At 38.1% G+C, this 15,045-nt stretch overlaps 1 protein-coding gene across 5 annotated transcripts in view; it reads left to right on the forward strand.

Annotated features, from left to right (window-relative positions):
- The window catches only part of nrxn2a (neurexin 2a), a 114,014-nt gene that overhangs the window by 57,517 nt on the left and 41,452 nt on the right, over window positions 1–15,045 (forward strand). For all 5 annotated transcript variants that reach the window (XM_018692014.2, XM_051078528.1, XM_051078527.1 and 2 more), the window contains 3 exons: window positions 714–904; window positions 1,863–2,036; window positions 3,124–3,243. In XM_018692014.2, coding sequence (XP_018547530.1) covers window positions 714–904; window positions 1,863–2,036; window positions 3,124–3,243 — 485 coding nt within the window. The remainder of the gene's footprint in view (window positions 1–713; window positions 905–1,862; window positions 2,037–3,123; window positions 3,244–15,045) is intronic.

Here is a 15,045-nt window from a genome sequence, read left to right on the forward strand (position 1 = left end):
AAATGTTTCATTCATTGTAATAAAAAAAATACAGAGAGAATAGCAGAGAAAATTTGTCAAAACAGAGCAAGCAAAGCAACAACTGTAGCTTCCCACTGTCAAACCTCACACAGACTTTCTCCCAGTAATTAGTCAGCAGCGCGCCTTGTTCAGCTGTGGAGCCTGCAGCAGAAGTTCTCAGAGACAACACAGACGAAAAATGGCTTCCAACACTTCTGTTATAGTTTTCAGGCTGCTCAGTTTTTATCTGTGAAGTGTAGCAGCTTTGTCATGAATATTGCTTAACTTTGATTCAAACTAGATTTAGTTTCTGACAGTGTACTCTCAGCATCTGATGATTGTATTTAATATCATGATAGTATGCCTGGAGCCTTACCGAGGGTATTTACATTTATTCACGTTTATTTATTTGAACACTAACAAAGGACTTGAAATCTCTGACTTTGAGCCTCCTGAATGATTGTATCACAAAGCAGACTAGAAGACAGCAATGCTGGGCTATAGTACCATACTATAATCACATAACACATAACAAAGTACTAGTACAATAATCACAACAATCAACAACCCTACACATCTACATGTAATAATGTTTGGATTATTTGATTATCTAAATCTACTAATGCTAGTTTGTATAAGCCTTATGGTCTGTTAGAACATAATACTAGATACTGAATACTGAATGTATACCGCTGCATTGTCCCATCCTGTAGGTACATTCATTATGTTTTTGACTTGGGAAACGGGCCCTCGCTAATGAAGGGAAACTCTGACAAGCCTCTCAACGACAACCAGTGGCACAATGTGGTGATTTCCCGTGACAACAACAATATGCACATCCTTAAGATTGATTCCCGCACTGTCACCCAACACACCAATGGAGCCCGCAACTTGGATTTAAAAGGTAACTTGTTTGAACAATCAGATGTATTCAAACTTAAGAAGTTTTTGTTGAGCCTGTTGTGTAACTGAATGAGTGTTTAACGACCTGTCTTAACTCCACATGTACATTTCATTATATGTTTTGTATTGAGGTCACTGGACCACATTATATTGAAAGATGTTCCTAAACTGTTTGTTCTTTCCATTTACATACATGAGGCGGACAGAATATTAGATACACCTCTGAATGTCATGCAGTCCGGTGCAGCACCACCTCAATGCTAAACCACATGTTAGAGGCCAAACAGTCAAAGGGCCAGCAAATAAAGGTTTTCCCTTTCAAACAAGAAAGGTTTTATTTTACCTAAAACATGTCAGAAATACAAATGAATGAAAATATGCAGCTTTATGCATTAGACACTGTAACTCAAAGACAAAAGAAGTTCAACGTCCAAGCTAATAGTGATAGAACAATGTAAACCAAATGTGCGCACTTTATTTAGAGTACAATGTAGTGTCAAACAAACAAAAATGTAAATGAAACAAACCATGGTTGAGTTTTAAATGACTCAAGTGACCAAAAAGAAATCAACAAAATCTGTTTGAAACCATAAACCTAAACCTGCCTTATCAGTTTATCTGTAGAGTGACTGAATGAATATTACAATTTTGTTATTTCCTTTGTGTGGCTGTAGATATGGCCATCATGCCATATGATTAACTTAACATCTCTTTGATGTTAGAAGCATAATTAAAGGTGATTTTAAGGTGCAGCAGTTGAATTGGATGGCAGTCATTTGTACAGGTGTATTGAATAAAGTGGGAGTGCAAATGCTCACTTTTCCACTATACCCTCACACATGTTCACTTTAGTCATTTACTGAGTATTCTTATCCTTTACCACATGCATTGTCTATGATCGTGGCCGGTGTTTTAGAACATGCTCCATTTTTTTCTAAACTAACTCTTGACTCTTACAGGGGAGCTGTACATTGGTGGTCTTGGGAAGAGTATGTACAACAGCCTGCCTAAGTTAATAGCATCTCGGGAAGGATACAAGGGCTGTCTGGCATCTGTGGACTTGAATGGAAGACTCCCTGACCTGCTGGCAGATGCCCTTCACAAGGTGGGAGAGGTGGAGCACGGCTGTGGAGGTGAGGAAGCACGAAACACCTTTGTGTTGCTCCTATAATCTGATTTCCTAGTGTTTTCAGCAGTTGTCAGGGCAGAGATCAAACCAGAGGAACTCAGAGTGACTGCTCACTGAAAACAAATTTTATTACATTTATGATATTAAATGGTTTTGTTGAATACTCTACATTATAATTGGCCAGTGAACACATGTTGTGTTTGTGTTTTCTTATTTCTGATACAATATGATAAAACATATAACAGTAATATCACTCTGCAGTCATGAAATCCAGCTGATTTTGTTGAGTTCTGATCAAACAACAGAACAGAGCACAGTGTTCTGCCAAGACTTAATAATCTCAAATAATCTCCCCAGGTAGCCATTTCTTTGACAGGAAACATTGCTCTGGTTATGACAGAATCGTTACATAAGTGTACCCAAAGTTTGGCCTGAGGGTGACACTTGGATAAAGGCCATGGAGTCTCCCAAATCAAAAGGCGTCTCCCTCTTTGTAACATGAATGAGCAGTCGATTTTATGGCAATATGACTTAAGTGTGAGGAGACTGGATGATTGTGGCCTGATAACGGTTTTAAAGTCTCCAAAATGAACATAATATTCTTAATGCACTTCTTGAGAGTGTGTTTGTGCACAACAAATTCCAGGCCAATTTGATTATTTTTGAGAGTTTGAAACATCAATCATTTGTCCAAAATTTCCTTGACTTCACTCAGAAGCCTGCAGTTTACTGACATAGTAGCTGGCTAAATGCTAAACAGCAGCCCTTACTGAAATTAGTGTGGTGGTCCTGCTGAGTGTGTTTTGCTTGGGAGCTTGTGAAATATATGTACAAGTGATCAAATCTGTTCACATCAATATTTTCTGTGAAAATATTCTGTTCAGTTCAGTTTTATTTATATAATGTCAGATCACAACAGACGTTATCTCATTCCACTTTTCATATAGAGCAGGTCTAGACCGTATTCAGATCTTTAGTTACTTTGCAGAACAACCAGTTCACCATTATATATTTACTCCTTTTGGATAGTGGTGAAGATTAATAATTAGAAAATGGAGAGAAGGCACCTGGTTAATATGCTGTCTCTACAGGTCCCAGCACCACCTGCACAGAGGACTCCTGCTACCACCAGGGAGTGTGTCTGCAGCTGTGGGAGGGCTTCTCCTGTGACTGCACCATGACCACATACGGGGGACCATTCTGCAATGACCGTAAGTGCATGTGTATTACGCCTGAGTGGGTAGAATGGTTGGGGAAGTCGACTCTTATTTTTAATAGAAAACTGGTCACCACAACCTAAATGATGATAATGACTAGATTCCACTACTGAGTAAACAACTGGCAATTTAAAATAACCATGAAATATTAATGCCAATAAAAAGAGCATTCAGAAAGACTCATTTGTTGGTTTTAAGGCATTATGACAGATGTCTTTCCAGATTATATAACACTGTGGCTTTTCAGAGCCACTAACAGCAGGTGTCACAGCAGCCTGTTGATAACTGGTTGGCCAGTCTGTCATAACTGATGGAGAAAAACACTGTACCTAAAATTTGAACTGTCCAACAAATAAGACAAAGGGACATGAATTTTTAGCTGATATAACTCAGTGGTTCCCAACCTTTTTGGCTTGTAGACCCCTAAAATCATACTATCTCTTTTGGCAAGAGCCTTTCAGAGTTTGAAGTGACAGTATGTAGTATTTCATAAGCAAAAGTAAAAATATCAAAGCAAAAACAGTAATTTTGTATGACTCAAATATTTGTTTTCTTCCTTATTCCTTTAGTCATCTGTTGGCCCCCTCAGATTTTATTTTGGAGCCTTTGGGGGCATCCTAAAACCCAGGTTGGGGACACTGATCATACATGTTTTGATTGTTTTTAGTTAAACAAACAGCAAACCTTCAAATTGAATCTGCTATTAAACTACAAAACCACAGAAAAGTGACACAACTTAGACAGCCCATGATCTTTACTATGATTGATTTTTATTCTATATGCAAATGAACTCAAACCAGTTGCTGTCTCAAAGGTAGGAAATCCATCTCACAATGTGCTTTGGAAAATGATCAACAGTGATGAAAAGTATAAGTGATTTGTTGTCACTGAATGAAGCAAAAACACAAGAAAAATAGTCCTTGTTGAAAATAACAATGATAATTCAGAACATTACTGATTAAGCACTCTTCAGTTGTGTATGATGGCTTTTCTAATTCAACAATAACTTGCAGAATTTGAGCAACACTGTTACTCCCTGTTTATTATTGTTTTTACATCACATTCTTTCTTACTCAAAAAGACAAAATGTGATGAGAAACATGTCTACATGCCTTACATTTTCAAACTCTATTTAATACATGCATTTGAATACATATGCTGTATTTCTAACTCGAGGAATTGATTGCACTGTAATTGCACATGACACACTGATAGCACCACATTTCAAAAACCTCAAGTCTGATAGCTGCTTCCACTATAAAGAGCTCTCTGTGTCCAAAATAATAGACTCTGACTTTTACCAGAAGCTTTTCATACTTATAATAGCGAGAGATTAACATTAAGCTTATTGGTCCAGTGGTCATGGCGAGTTAAGCTTCATTTGCTGCAGAGTCATTTAGAGTCACTGGAAGAATTGTGCTTTTGTGGTAATCATTATTGAAGTGTGCTGTTTTGCAGTATTGTTTTAAGTGAGGAAAGGACTTTACACTGAAAACTCTGGGGAGAGTTGTTTAAGGATAATTTGATAAAGACACCAAGAAACTCATGTTTACAGGAAGACGATATCTGACATTTCCTGTACAGTATGAGCATTAATCCTTATGTTAATTTATTTTGTTGTACAGCTTTGAGTAGCAGCCTAATTACTCCCAGAAAATTCAGAAAGTTAAGACACTAAATAAACTACTTTCTTTCGTAGATGTACAGTACTTCCTCACTTATCTGATATCAAAAAGCTGCTTTCCTTGTCCATCTGCTCGCTGTCAGCATTACAAACAGACAGCCAAATCAGCTTTCTGCTGTAATCTATTGATCTAACCTGCAGATCAATAGTTTGTCCTCTATATTGCACGTCCTGCACTGTCCCAAGACTGTGCACCAAGATTAAATGTGTATTACTGTGTTGTTCAAGCTGCTTTCTGCATGACCATGAGGGTAACATATTGGATGAAGCAAGAGCGCTGCTCCAGTTGCCCTATAGTCTTTTCTTTGCACGTTATTAATACATTCTGTTTATAATTTTAGGAACTGCATTTCAATAAGGAAAGAATACAATTTAATCAATAAAAAATAACTGTTACAGCTCATTTTAGTGTTGGGACTAAATTACAGCTCAACATGCTAGTTATTGTTCAAGTAGAACAGATTCGATTTTCATGATACAAAAAAAATGTAATTTGTCAAGACAAGTAAAAAAGGTAGTTACTTGCTGTATTTTCCTGTGATTGAACGACTTCAGTGCATTGATTTTCGCCTCACCTCAGTACCTCTTAAAATTGACAATTGTAGATGGTGAGCTTTTTTCTTATGCTCTTCATGTCTATTTCCATGCACATAACCGCTCTTGGCAGCTGTGCTTTGACAAGGCAAAGCAAAAAATTTAAAAAATATGTTGATCTTTATCAAGCTTGATAAAAATATCTGTTGAGAGGGATTACATGTTGGTATGCAGTTGTTCAACCCCAATCATACATTCAAAGGCCACACCATAAAAACAGCATCTTATGAAAACCACTGGCACTTCCCTTTGAATTTCTATATTTTCTGTAGATAGTCTGATACACATCACATCATCTGAGTCAGAATTTCAAATGGCTGCCTAAGGCTAAACCTTCACAACACTCTTTCTAACAAGTGTTTCAGACATAAATGCATTTATAGTAATATTTGGTTGCCAGGGATGGCTGTTTGAGGGATATTGAATACAGACCTTATTGATTTCAGTAATGCATCAGTATGGTTCAGTCAATATGTGTTTTACATACCAATTTTTTGGACAGGAGCTGCCAAAAATAAATATTTCAGATCTTCCATTTTTAAATCCCCCACATTCTCTGTGTTCACTTTATATTTCCTCCTGAAATGTACTCCTATACCTGTAAAAGGCCCTGAAGAGATACTTTCAGTGTAAAATTAAAGGGCCTTACTAAAGGAGTGCTTTAAATCAGAGCAATCTCTGCCTGTGCAGTAGAATATATTCCTGCATTTACAAGACTATTGTTGAACAATTAACAGCAAAAACAACATTTTTAAGGAAAATACAACTTATTGCATTTTTGGTTTTCATCTAGTGTTCAGGGCGGACTCTCAATCATGGAGGTGGTAAATGGCATGGCTGACCGATATCAAAGGTCAAACCAATACATCAGTCCGACTGATGAGGAAATAACAAGGCTCATGCTTCATACCGAGCCATCATCAAAGTCATTAAAACAAACAGAAAATACGACAATAATGTGAAAACACAAACAAATATGTAGGCAGGACAATGGTTTTGTAACCACCAGTATTTGCTGGTAAAGCCTGTCTCATCCAAGCCAAAATCTTCTGCTTTGTTTATCTCGCCGATATTGAAGCCTCACATATAATCCACGCCTTCCACCTTTGTCTTCTTCCACGTCTGTGTGCCATGCCTGAAGGTCCGTACTCCAAGAAACTGACTATCATTCAAAACTATAACCTCATAAAGAACAGAAACAAGTAGAAGTGTAGAAGCGAATTCCTTAGTTGGTTTGTGCCTCAGTACATTTATATTCATATACAGAAAGCAATTTACCAAGTATGCTACAGACATCTGTGCTAATTACCTCTAGGTCACTGTTTCATCACCAAAGTCACTGAGATATATAATGATGTTCAGTGCTCAATTTTCAGCACTTCTTTCTGTAACCATATGGAGAGTGTAATTATTGGTTACCCTCTGCAGTTATAGACAATTTTTTTTGGCATATTCATTGCCTGCTTGTGTGTGTGTGTGTGTGTGTGTGTGTGCTTTTAAATTGCATGTTATTATAACTATATACATATTTACAACTAGTGCTAATCTAAAGCAAATACTAATGCTATCTATCTATCTAACTATTATTTCACCTAACCTCCATTTAGCCCGTAAAAATTAATTAGTAGACAAATGTATGACTTCCCATTGCATGACATGAACAATGGGCCGTTAAAAGGCACAAGGGCCCACCAGTGATTTTAACTAAAGGAAAATAAGTGTCTCATTTGGACTGTTCTCGTGCCTTTTTGTCTTATCGTGACATGTTCTGTGTCCTCCCACGCCAAACCCAACCATGTGAGTCCGTATTGAATATGCACCCCACACATTTGACAAACACATGACGTTCCACCTGACATGGCCTTACGTAACTGCAGCGCCAGCACCCGTCAGCTATCTGCATAGTGGAAGCCACCTTCACCATTAATTTGTAAGTCAACATTTCCTTTGAATTGTTTAATTCCCATGGAAGAAAGGCAGACTGTAAATTGAGCCCGTAGCCTCCAGGCATGCAGGCAAGGTACAGTAACATGGCACTAGACAGCAGCTGTCTTCCTTTCCTGTTTCATATGCCAGTTAGCGGGCATTGTATCTAGCTTTTATTTTATTTGTGTCAAAACTATAATGGTTTTCCATTTCCTCAAAAGAGCTGGCTGAAGTTTACATTATCCAGCTGAAGTTGCAATTATCAAAGGATTCTAAACTGTGGGACATATGTTGAGGCTTTATTTAGACCTGCATGTAGAGTGTGCAGTATGTACAATTGTAAGATGGTGCAAGATGATGCAGATTTTTCTATTCATTTACAAATTGAGAAAAGATAATTTAATTGTTGTACATTTCTGGAAATGTTTGTGTGGAGCTATATGCAAAACACATGTATATGTGCAGTGTACTGTTATGTGATAATGGTAGTAAATGTCATAATGTACCATAAAGTTTGACAAAAGTAGTATAAGAAGTATAAGTACTCCATCAAATCCCATTTTTCCTTTGACCTTCGTGTCAGGTGGAGTCATTCATGATTATGAGTGTGTCCCAAAGGCCCCAAGGATAATCCAGGATAGAGGTTCAGACTTAATCTCGTGCCCCGGGACCAAGGCTCAAGAAAACATATTGCTGTTCATAACATGGTGACCTACCCGAAATAGACTTACGAGACACTTCTGAGTCTGAGCCACATTAAGTCAATGGTCTGGATTGTATTTGGAGAAGCTGGGATCAGGCCAATGTGTCTTTAAGAGACTTGTATGAAGTACAGTAACACAAGTAACAAACTTTAAGCCTCTCCATTTATAAACAATATATGAACATGTAATAAATGGTTTCTAAGAGACTGTGATGTAATTGTAAGCAGATTTAATAATATATTAATTATATTCATTGACAACTGTAACTCCTCTTGTGGACACCTATCAGAAGGCTGTATAATGACAGCATAAATCATCTCAAACATAACTTGATCTCTTTGCCTTGTGTCTAATTTATGAGATTTTACTGACATACTCAACAGATTGCAATTTGAAAGAGCTGTTGTGTAAGCAGACTGCTTCATTCCTTAATAGGCAAGGTAAGTTAACTGATAAAGCACCTTTCAAACACAAGGCAATTCAGTGTGGTTTAGAGAGGTGTAGAAATACATTAAAAATAAGGTATTAATAAGACATTATAATTGCAAAACAGAGACAAAAGCAAAACAAACAAATACATAGTTAAAGATTAAAAAGAAGTGGAGTATTTAATTGATTGGAAAGCTGCAGAAACTAATAATGTTTTAAGCCCTAATTTAAATGAGCAGAACTCAGGCAGTCACAAAGTTTGTTCCACAGGTGCGAAGAAACTAAAAGCTGCTTCACCTTGCTCGGTTGGTTGGTTGACGTGAGGTCGAGATGCTTCATAACATACAAATAAATCAAAGATGTATTTAAACCTGAGACCATTTAGTGCAAAAGTGACTTCTATCTATCTATCTATACTTCCTGCATTGGCTTCCTGACACGCAGGATGCTAATGCAGTCATGTTGTTAGCTAGGACTCTGACTGCAGCATTCTGGGTGATTCTTTTGACTAAGACCTGGGAAGACACCATTACCATCACATCTGCCTCAGCAACCTCCCTTGACACTCCCTGCACATCTCATTCCGTGTCTCCTTTAAAACATGTAGTCACTACACAATTTCTTGTCTTGTAATCTGAAATCTTGAAATCATTGTAGTTTTCACACCACTGACTGATCAAGAGAGACTGTCCTCTTATGACCCATAGTTACGTTTTGTTGTCAATATCTAGCGCCCATACAAAGCAAACAAAAAACATGACATAGTATAAAGAGCAACAAATCTCTCTACAGTTCTCAGTAGTCACTGTTGTTTCTTTAATCCCTGACTGTTCCACAGTCAATTTTAACCCAAACCACAATCTTCTCCTAACCCAAACAAGTAGAGTTTATGTACCTAAACCTAACCAAACCGACTGTTCCACATTGTTAACCATGTGTTCTTTATTGTTTCTATGATGATTCTCCAGTAGGCCTGCTGCTAGGTTGTACCTCAGGTTGTACCTTAGGGTTGGAACAAATGACCTATATAGTCATTTAGGTGAGGACTCAACAACAGGGCATCTTCTGCCAGGAGGAATCCCCACTGAGTGTGTCTGGTCTCCAGCCAACATTTTATTTCAAAAACACATGTGATAAATGACACAAGAAGTGAAATCTGGAGCGTTTCTCTGGTATCTCTGAAAACTATTGGTGAGTGAAAAATCAGGGCTAAAATCTTGTTGTGTGAACTTAGCATAAACTGTTGTCACTTCCTCAGTTGCTCTCTCCCCCTCTCTCTCCCTGTGCCTGTGATTATCTAAGTGGAGGCAGGTGTACTGGAGTCAGAGCAGAGCCACACCAGCTGCACCTCATCACAGTAATCAAGCCCTTTACAGATACCCATCTCTGCCACTACCACGCTGCCAGATTGTAGCCTCTGCTTCAGACAATTTACGCTTCAAGCCTTTCTTGCAAGTTCTTATTATGTTATAGCTCGTTACCTGTGGCTTGTATCCTGACCCTTGTCCTGCAGGTCCATCTGCTCTGTCTCCAGCCCCTGGCACATTGTCTCGTCTCCCTGGCTCCCCTCACAGTCCTCATCTCATCAGCCATCTCCCTCATTCACAGCACCATCTTCAGTAAATTAGCTTTGAACCTACAACTTGCTTACCCCTTTTTAGTGTCTGCACCTGGGTTCACTCTACTATTATATAAAGTTGTGTGTCATCTGCATAAGAAGAAATGTTATAATATTCCTGAGCTACAAGGGAGCTTGTAGATGTTGAATAGAAGAATTAAGAATTTTAACAAATTTAGCAAAGTACCAAAAAGTTCCACCCTCTTTTCCGTCAGCCATGTCAAATTCAGAAAGATCCAGTAATACCAAAACTGAAATTTGTGACAAACCACCATTCGGGTGAATGCCATTTAAAAACCTTAACAAGTACAGTCTTAGTGCTGTGGTAAAAATCCAGACTGAGAAGCAGAAAGAAATTGTTGTGCACCATGAAAGCATTAAGTTGCTGTAAAACAACATTTTCATGATCCTTGATTTTTGCTTTAAAAAGATAGGTTTGATATAGGCCTGTATTTATTCATTACTGAAACATCCAAATTAAACTTTTCAAAGAGAAGTTTAATAACAGCACTCTTTAGAGCCCCTGAAAAATGTTTGAAGTGAGCTCTTGACTATCTGTAATACATCAGATGCTGTACCGTTAATAACATCTTGAAAGAAGTTTGTATTCAGAATATCAAGGCTGCAGGTAGTAGGCCTGAGGTGCTGAATAATTTCTGCCAAGGTTGCATAATCTAGGGGGTGAAAATGTGCCAAATTAACTAGACTTATGCTGAGGCACATGTGACATAGCCATTTTGCCTGAGTCTGTTACAGACTGTAAAAAGATGCAAAGTCATCGCATGACTTGGTGGATAACAGTTCAGGAGAGACTGATGCTGAGGGGCTTGTCAGCCTGTAAATGATAGTGAATAAGGTGCATGCATTATTGTTTTTTTATTAATAATCTCAGAGAAGAATGATTGCCTTGGCCTTTTTAGTTCAGAATTATAGATGCAAACTCTCTCTTTACAGATGTCATTGTGAACCTGGAGTTTTTCACCACCTGCATTCTGCCTTTCTGCACTCTCTTATTTGATCTTTTGCCAGTATGGCATTCCTCCATGGTGCTTTTTTCTCACCAGAGACAAATTTGATCTTCAAAGGGGCAATGGACTCAATAACATCTATAACTTTACAACTGAGACTGTGAAGAGAGACTGGGAAAAGCTATTCAGGATGTACAAATGTTCCTTAGTACTACCATCTTTGGGATTATCAACTTGAATATTAAAATTACCCACTATAACAAGACAATTACAATCATTGCACAGCAGTTTTGCAAAGTCATCAGAAAGTTTGGGTGCCTGACAATGGTTACTAATATTGTTGGAGGACTGAACTGAAGCTCAAAATATTCAAAAGGGTCAAACTTTGCATATAACTGTTTGCACTGATAGACATTATAAAATAAAGTGGCTACTCTACTCTAAGTACTCTAGCGTCAAATGATGTCAGTTTGGAGGAGCTGATTCGATAGGGGCTGCTACACTATTGTTTTCATTTAACCAAGTGTCAGTTCAAAAACATAAAACAAACAACAGGATCATTAATTAACAGTGACTTACCAGCCAGAGACCTGATATTTAATAAAACTTAGTGTATGTCAGAAACAGTCTGTGGCTGACACACAATGGGAGTCATATTATCAATCCATCCCAAGTGTCAGTTGTTCCAGTATGTACGATAAGTATGTCCATGCCCAAATAGTCCAGTAACATTTGATTCAGTGTTTGGACCCTGTCGCTGTTAGGTAGACACTTTCAACACTTTCAAGTAGCAAATAGTTGATTACATTTTCAAATAAGCGATCCATTATTGCTACAACAAAACCAACATGAAAACACATTCAGTTTCTTTCCTACCACTTAGCAACTGTGTACTAGTTGAAGGTATCCCATCCTACACTGTGTTAGTGTGCAACTGAAGCTAGCAAAATGGCAGTGAGGACAACCCTTACATTGTGGAAATATTTGCATTATTTTGAATTTGTGAGTCAAAAAGAAAGGAACGTCACAATGAACTGCAAATTGTAATAGGGGTTTAAGTGTCTGTCTGTAATGAGATACTTTTTAGTATCAGTAATTTTATAATGTACCAAGTTACTTCTAAAAATAACATTACTACCAACACTGCCTACCAGCAGAGTCTTAGATCTTTGGCTTTGCTCCCTGGTTCAGCCAAGAATGTATCCAGATCTGCTGTATTGTCAGTCTCAAGCGAGTTTGGGCCGGACAAGTAAACAGTGTCTGCATAGTCATCGGTGTAGAGCTCATTATATCCAAACCCCACTTCACAGTGTGTTTCATGTCCCTGGATGTGATCATCACCCGGTTCCAGGACAGCAGCGTGGGTAGCAGCGAACAGAGTGTCAATACATTTTTTGTCTCCTTGTATTCGGTAGAGTTGAGAGATTCTTTTTTTCAAGCTCTGGGATTTTCTGGCTGAGCTTGCCACAACTAGTTCATTCAGTGGAGGGAGCGTAGAGGGGAGGCATCTTTTTCTGACTGATGACAGTTCTTTCTGTTTGTAGTGTAAAATCTCTTAAATGCAGCTGACTGTACAGACTTGGTGTAAACGCATGTGATGATATATATATTCCAGATCAATTTAAGGATTTCTGAGTAGGAATTGTAACTATTACAGGCCATATTGTATGAGAAAGCATGAAGGAGTGGAGGTGGAGGCAGGTACCTCCCACAGGGGCTTTCATTTCACAGTCCCAACCACTCAAACAGCAAATTCACTGCGGCTTGCACAAATTGTTACATTGAAAAACTAGATGGCAGCCTGTAGAAATAAGGATCTTGATTGTTAGAGCAGAGCACCTTCGTTATATTACATCTTGAGCAAGCTAGGCCTTGTATATTTGACTGCACTTCATGCATGTAGGCGTTCAGCATGAGGGTTTGACCTTCCACTGATTCTCAACAATTACCTTTAAGTAGTTAAACCCAGGTCCTGACTGAGCTCTGCCTCCTGTTTGTTTAACATCACATAATGAAATCCCACCACCATTAAACAACACCTTACAATTTACCTGCTGCATTACCACCATTACTACTGCTTACCACATAATGCAGTCCAGGTAGGGAATTGTTATTATTAAGAAAAGGTCTTACCTTCCTCAGTGCAATGTCTACTTAGCTCCTGGTGCAGGGTTTTACTGTTGGTAACACCCACTCTGAGGTAGATGCACCATGTATCTGATTCCTAACACTGAAGACCTCTGAGGGCAGTGATATCTGGAGTTGATGTCAGTTCATCCCATTTGATGTGGCCATTTTTCTTTTAGCAGAGCATTGTACATTGTATGCTGGGATATGCTTCAGCTGTATGGTTGGGTAACTTGAGATGAAAAACAGATTTTCTGTTCAAATAAAAATACATGCTTAAGTTATCCATAGAACTCTTGCATGCTCAAGTATAAATTTCCAGACGTCTTATGCTGTTAGATCTTTGAAAATTTCCATCAGTTGCCATCACTATCATCTTAGCCACCTGGCTTTGTCAGCTTTGTTCAGCATAGAGAAAGTGTATCCCATAAATGATCATCTCTGCCAAATCTCTGCTCTGTGTGAGTCATATGGATACCCTGAGCCCAAGACTGCTGGCACAGCTCCCCACAGATACATTATTGAGGTAGAAAAGCTTGAGCATTGTGTAACTGCCTGGCAGAGCTCACAGGGTTATAAAAGTTAACCTGTGGCTTAAAGGAAGCATTGCTTTAATTTTTGTAATTCTTTGCCAAAATAACAATCAAGGAAATCCACCCCCCTGTGAAATACACCACAGGTCAGTGTATAAACACTCACAGCATTTTTACAGCTTTTTAGCCCTTTAGGCATGAGATGGAAAACTTTTGACATTTACACAGATGTGAAAAGAAGTCAAGCACCTGAGGGAATAATGCCCCTTTTGGGTTGTTTGTGTTTCTTTGTCCTTGCAGTTTCTCACATTAAAAACGTCTTTGTTGTCTTACATGTTGTATTTTAAGGATTTTTCTCTAAAGGGCAATATTATGTCATGTTTGAGTTACTATGCAGATACCACACTAACACTAGTATTTTACTTACTTGGTAATTTATAAATTCCTATTACTATTTATCATGATGTTACCAGTTTTCAGAGAGGGGAAGGCAGATCCAGATTCATTTTTCAATCCATTCAGCAATGTTTGAAAGGATGCTGTGTTGAGAGACGCACACACTACACACTGACTCATACTGTTTATTAAGCTGTTAAGGAATTAATGTAGTTGCATCTATAAAGAAAAAAAAACTGATGATACTCTTCCACCAACTGTGCACACAAGAATTTGATAAACACTGAAAAAAGATTTGAGTTCATGTGACCCAATTTTTTTTTTTTTTTTTTTTTTTTGATGAATAGCAGTGGTAGGGTGCAAAAATAGAGGAAGGGATTACTGAAATAGCTTGCTTCCACCAGTTTACTAAACTGAAATCATCAGTTTCACTGCTGTTTGGTATTAATAGATGTGCTAAGTGTTCAAAGACAGGACAGGCAGAAAAGACAACAAATTAGATTTCATACCTTTGAGAATTCCATCCCACAAAATGTAAAAATGAGGCATTAGAAGAAATGAAAGATAACTAGATTATACAATCATTACTGGATAAAATACATAGTGGAAGCTCAAACCAAGTGAAGTCGGGTGGCAAGACTAGTTTTGCATTTACACTGTGTATCAAGCTATCTGATGTCTGTTCATTTGCCATACAGATAAGCAACCAGGGAGATTTATGTGAGAAAAGGGCCATGGCTAAACTTTTCAGCTTATCTAATTTGTTCCTCTCCTTTCCCCCTGTGATTTCAGTAAATGAGTTTTAGCTTCTAAGAGC

This window comes from Lates calcarifer, linkage group LG20 (genome assembly GCF_001640805.2).
Source record: "Lates calcarifer isolate ASB-BC8 linkage group LG20, TLL_Latcal_v3, whole genome shotgun sequence".
NCBI classification, from domain to species: domain Eukaryota; kingdom Metazoa; phylum Chordata; class Actinopteri; family Centropomidae; genus Lates; species Lates calcarifer.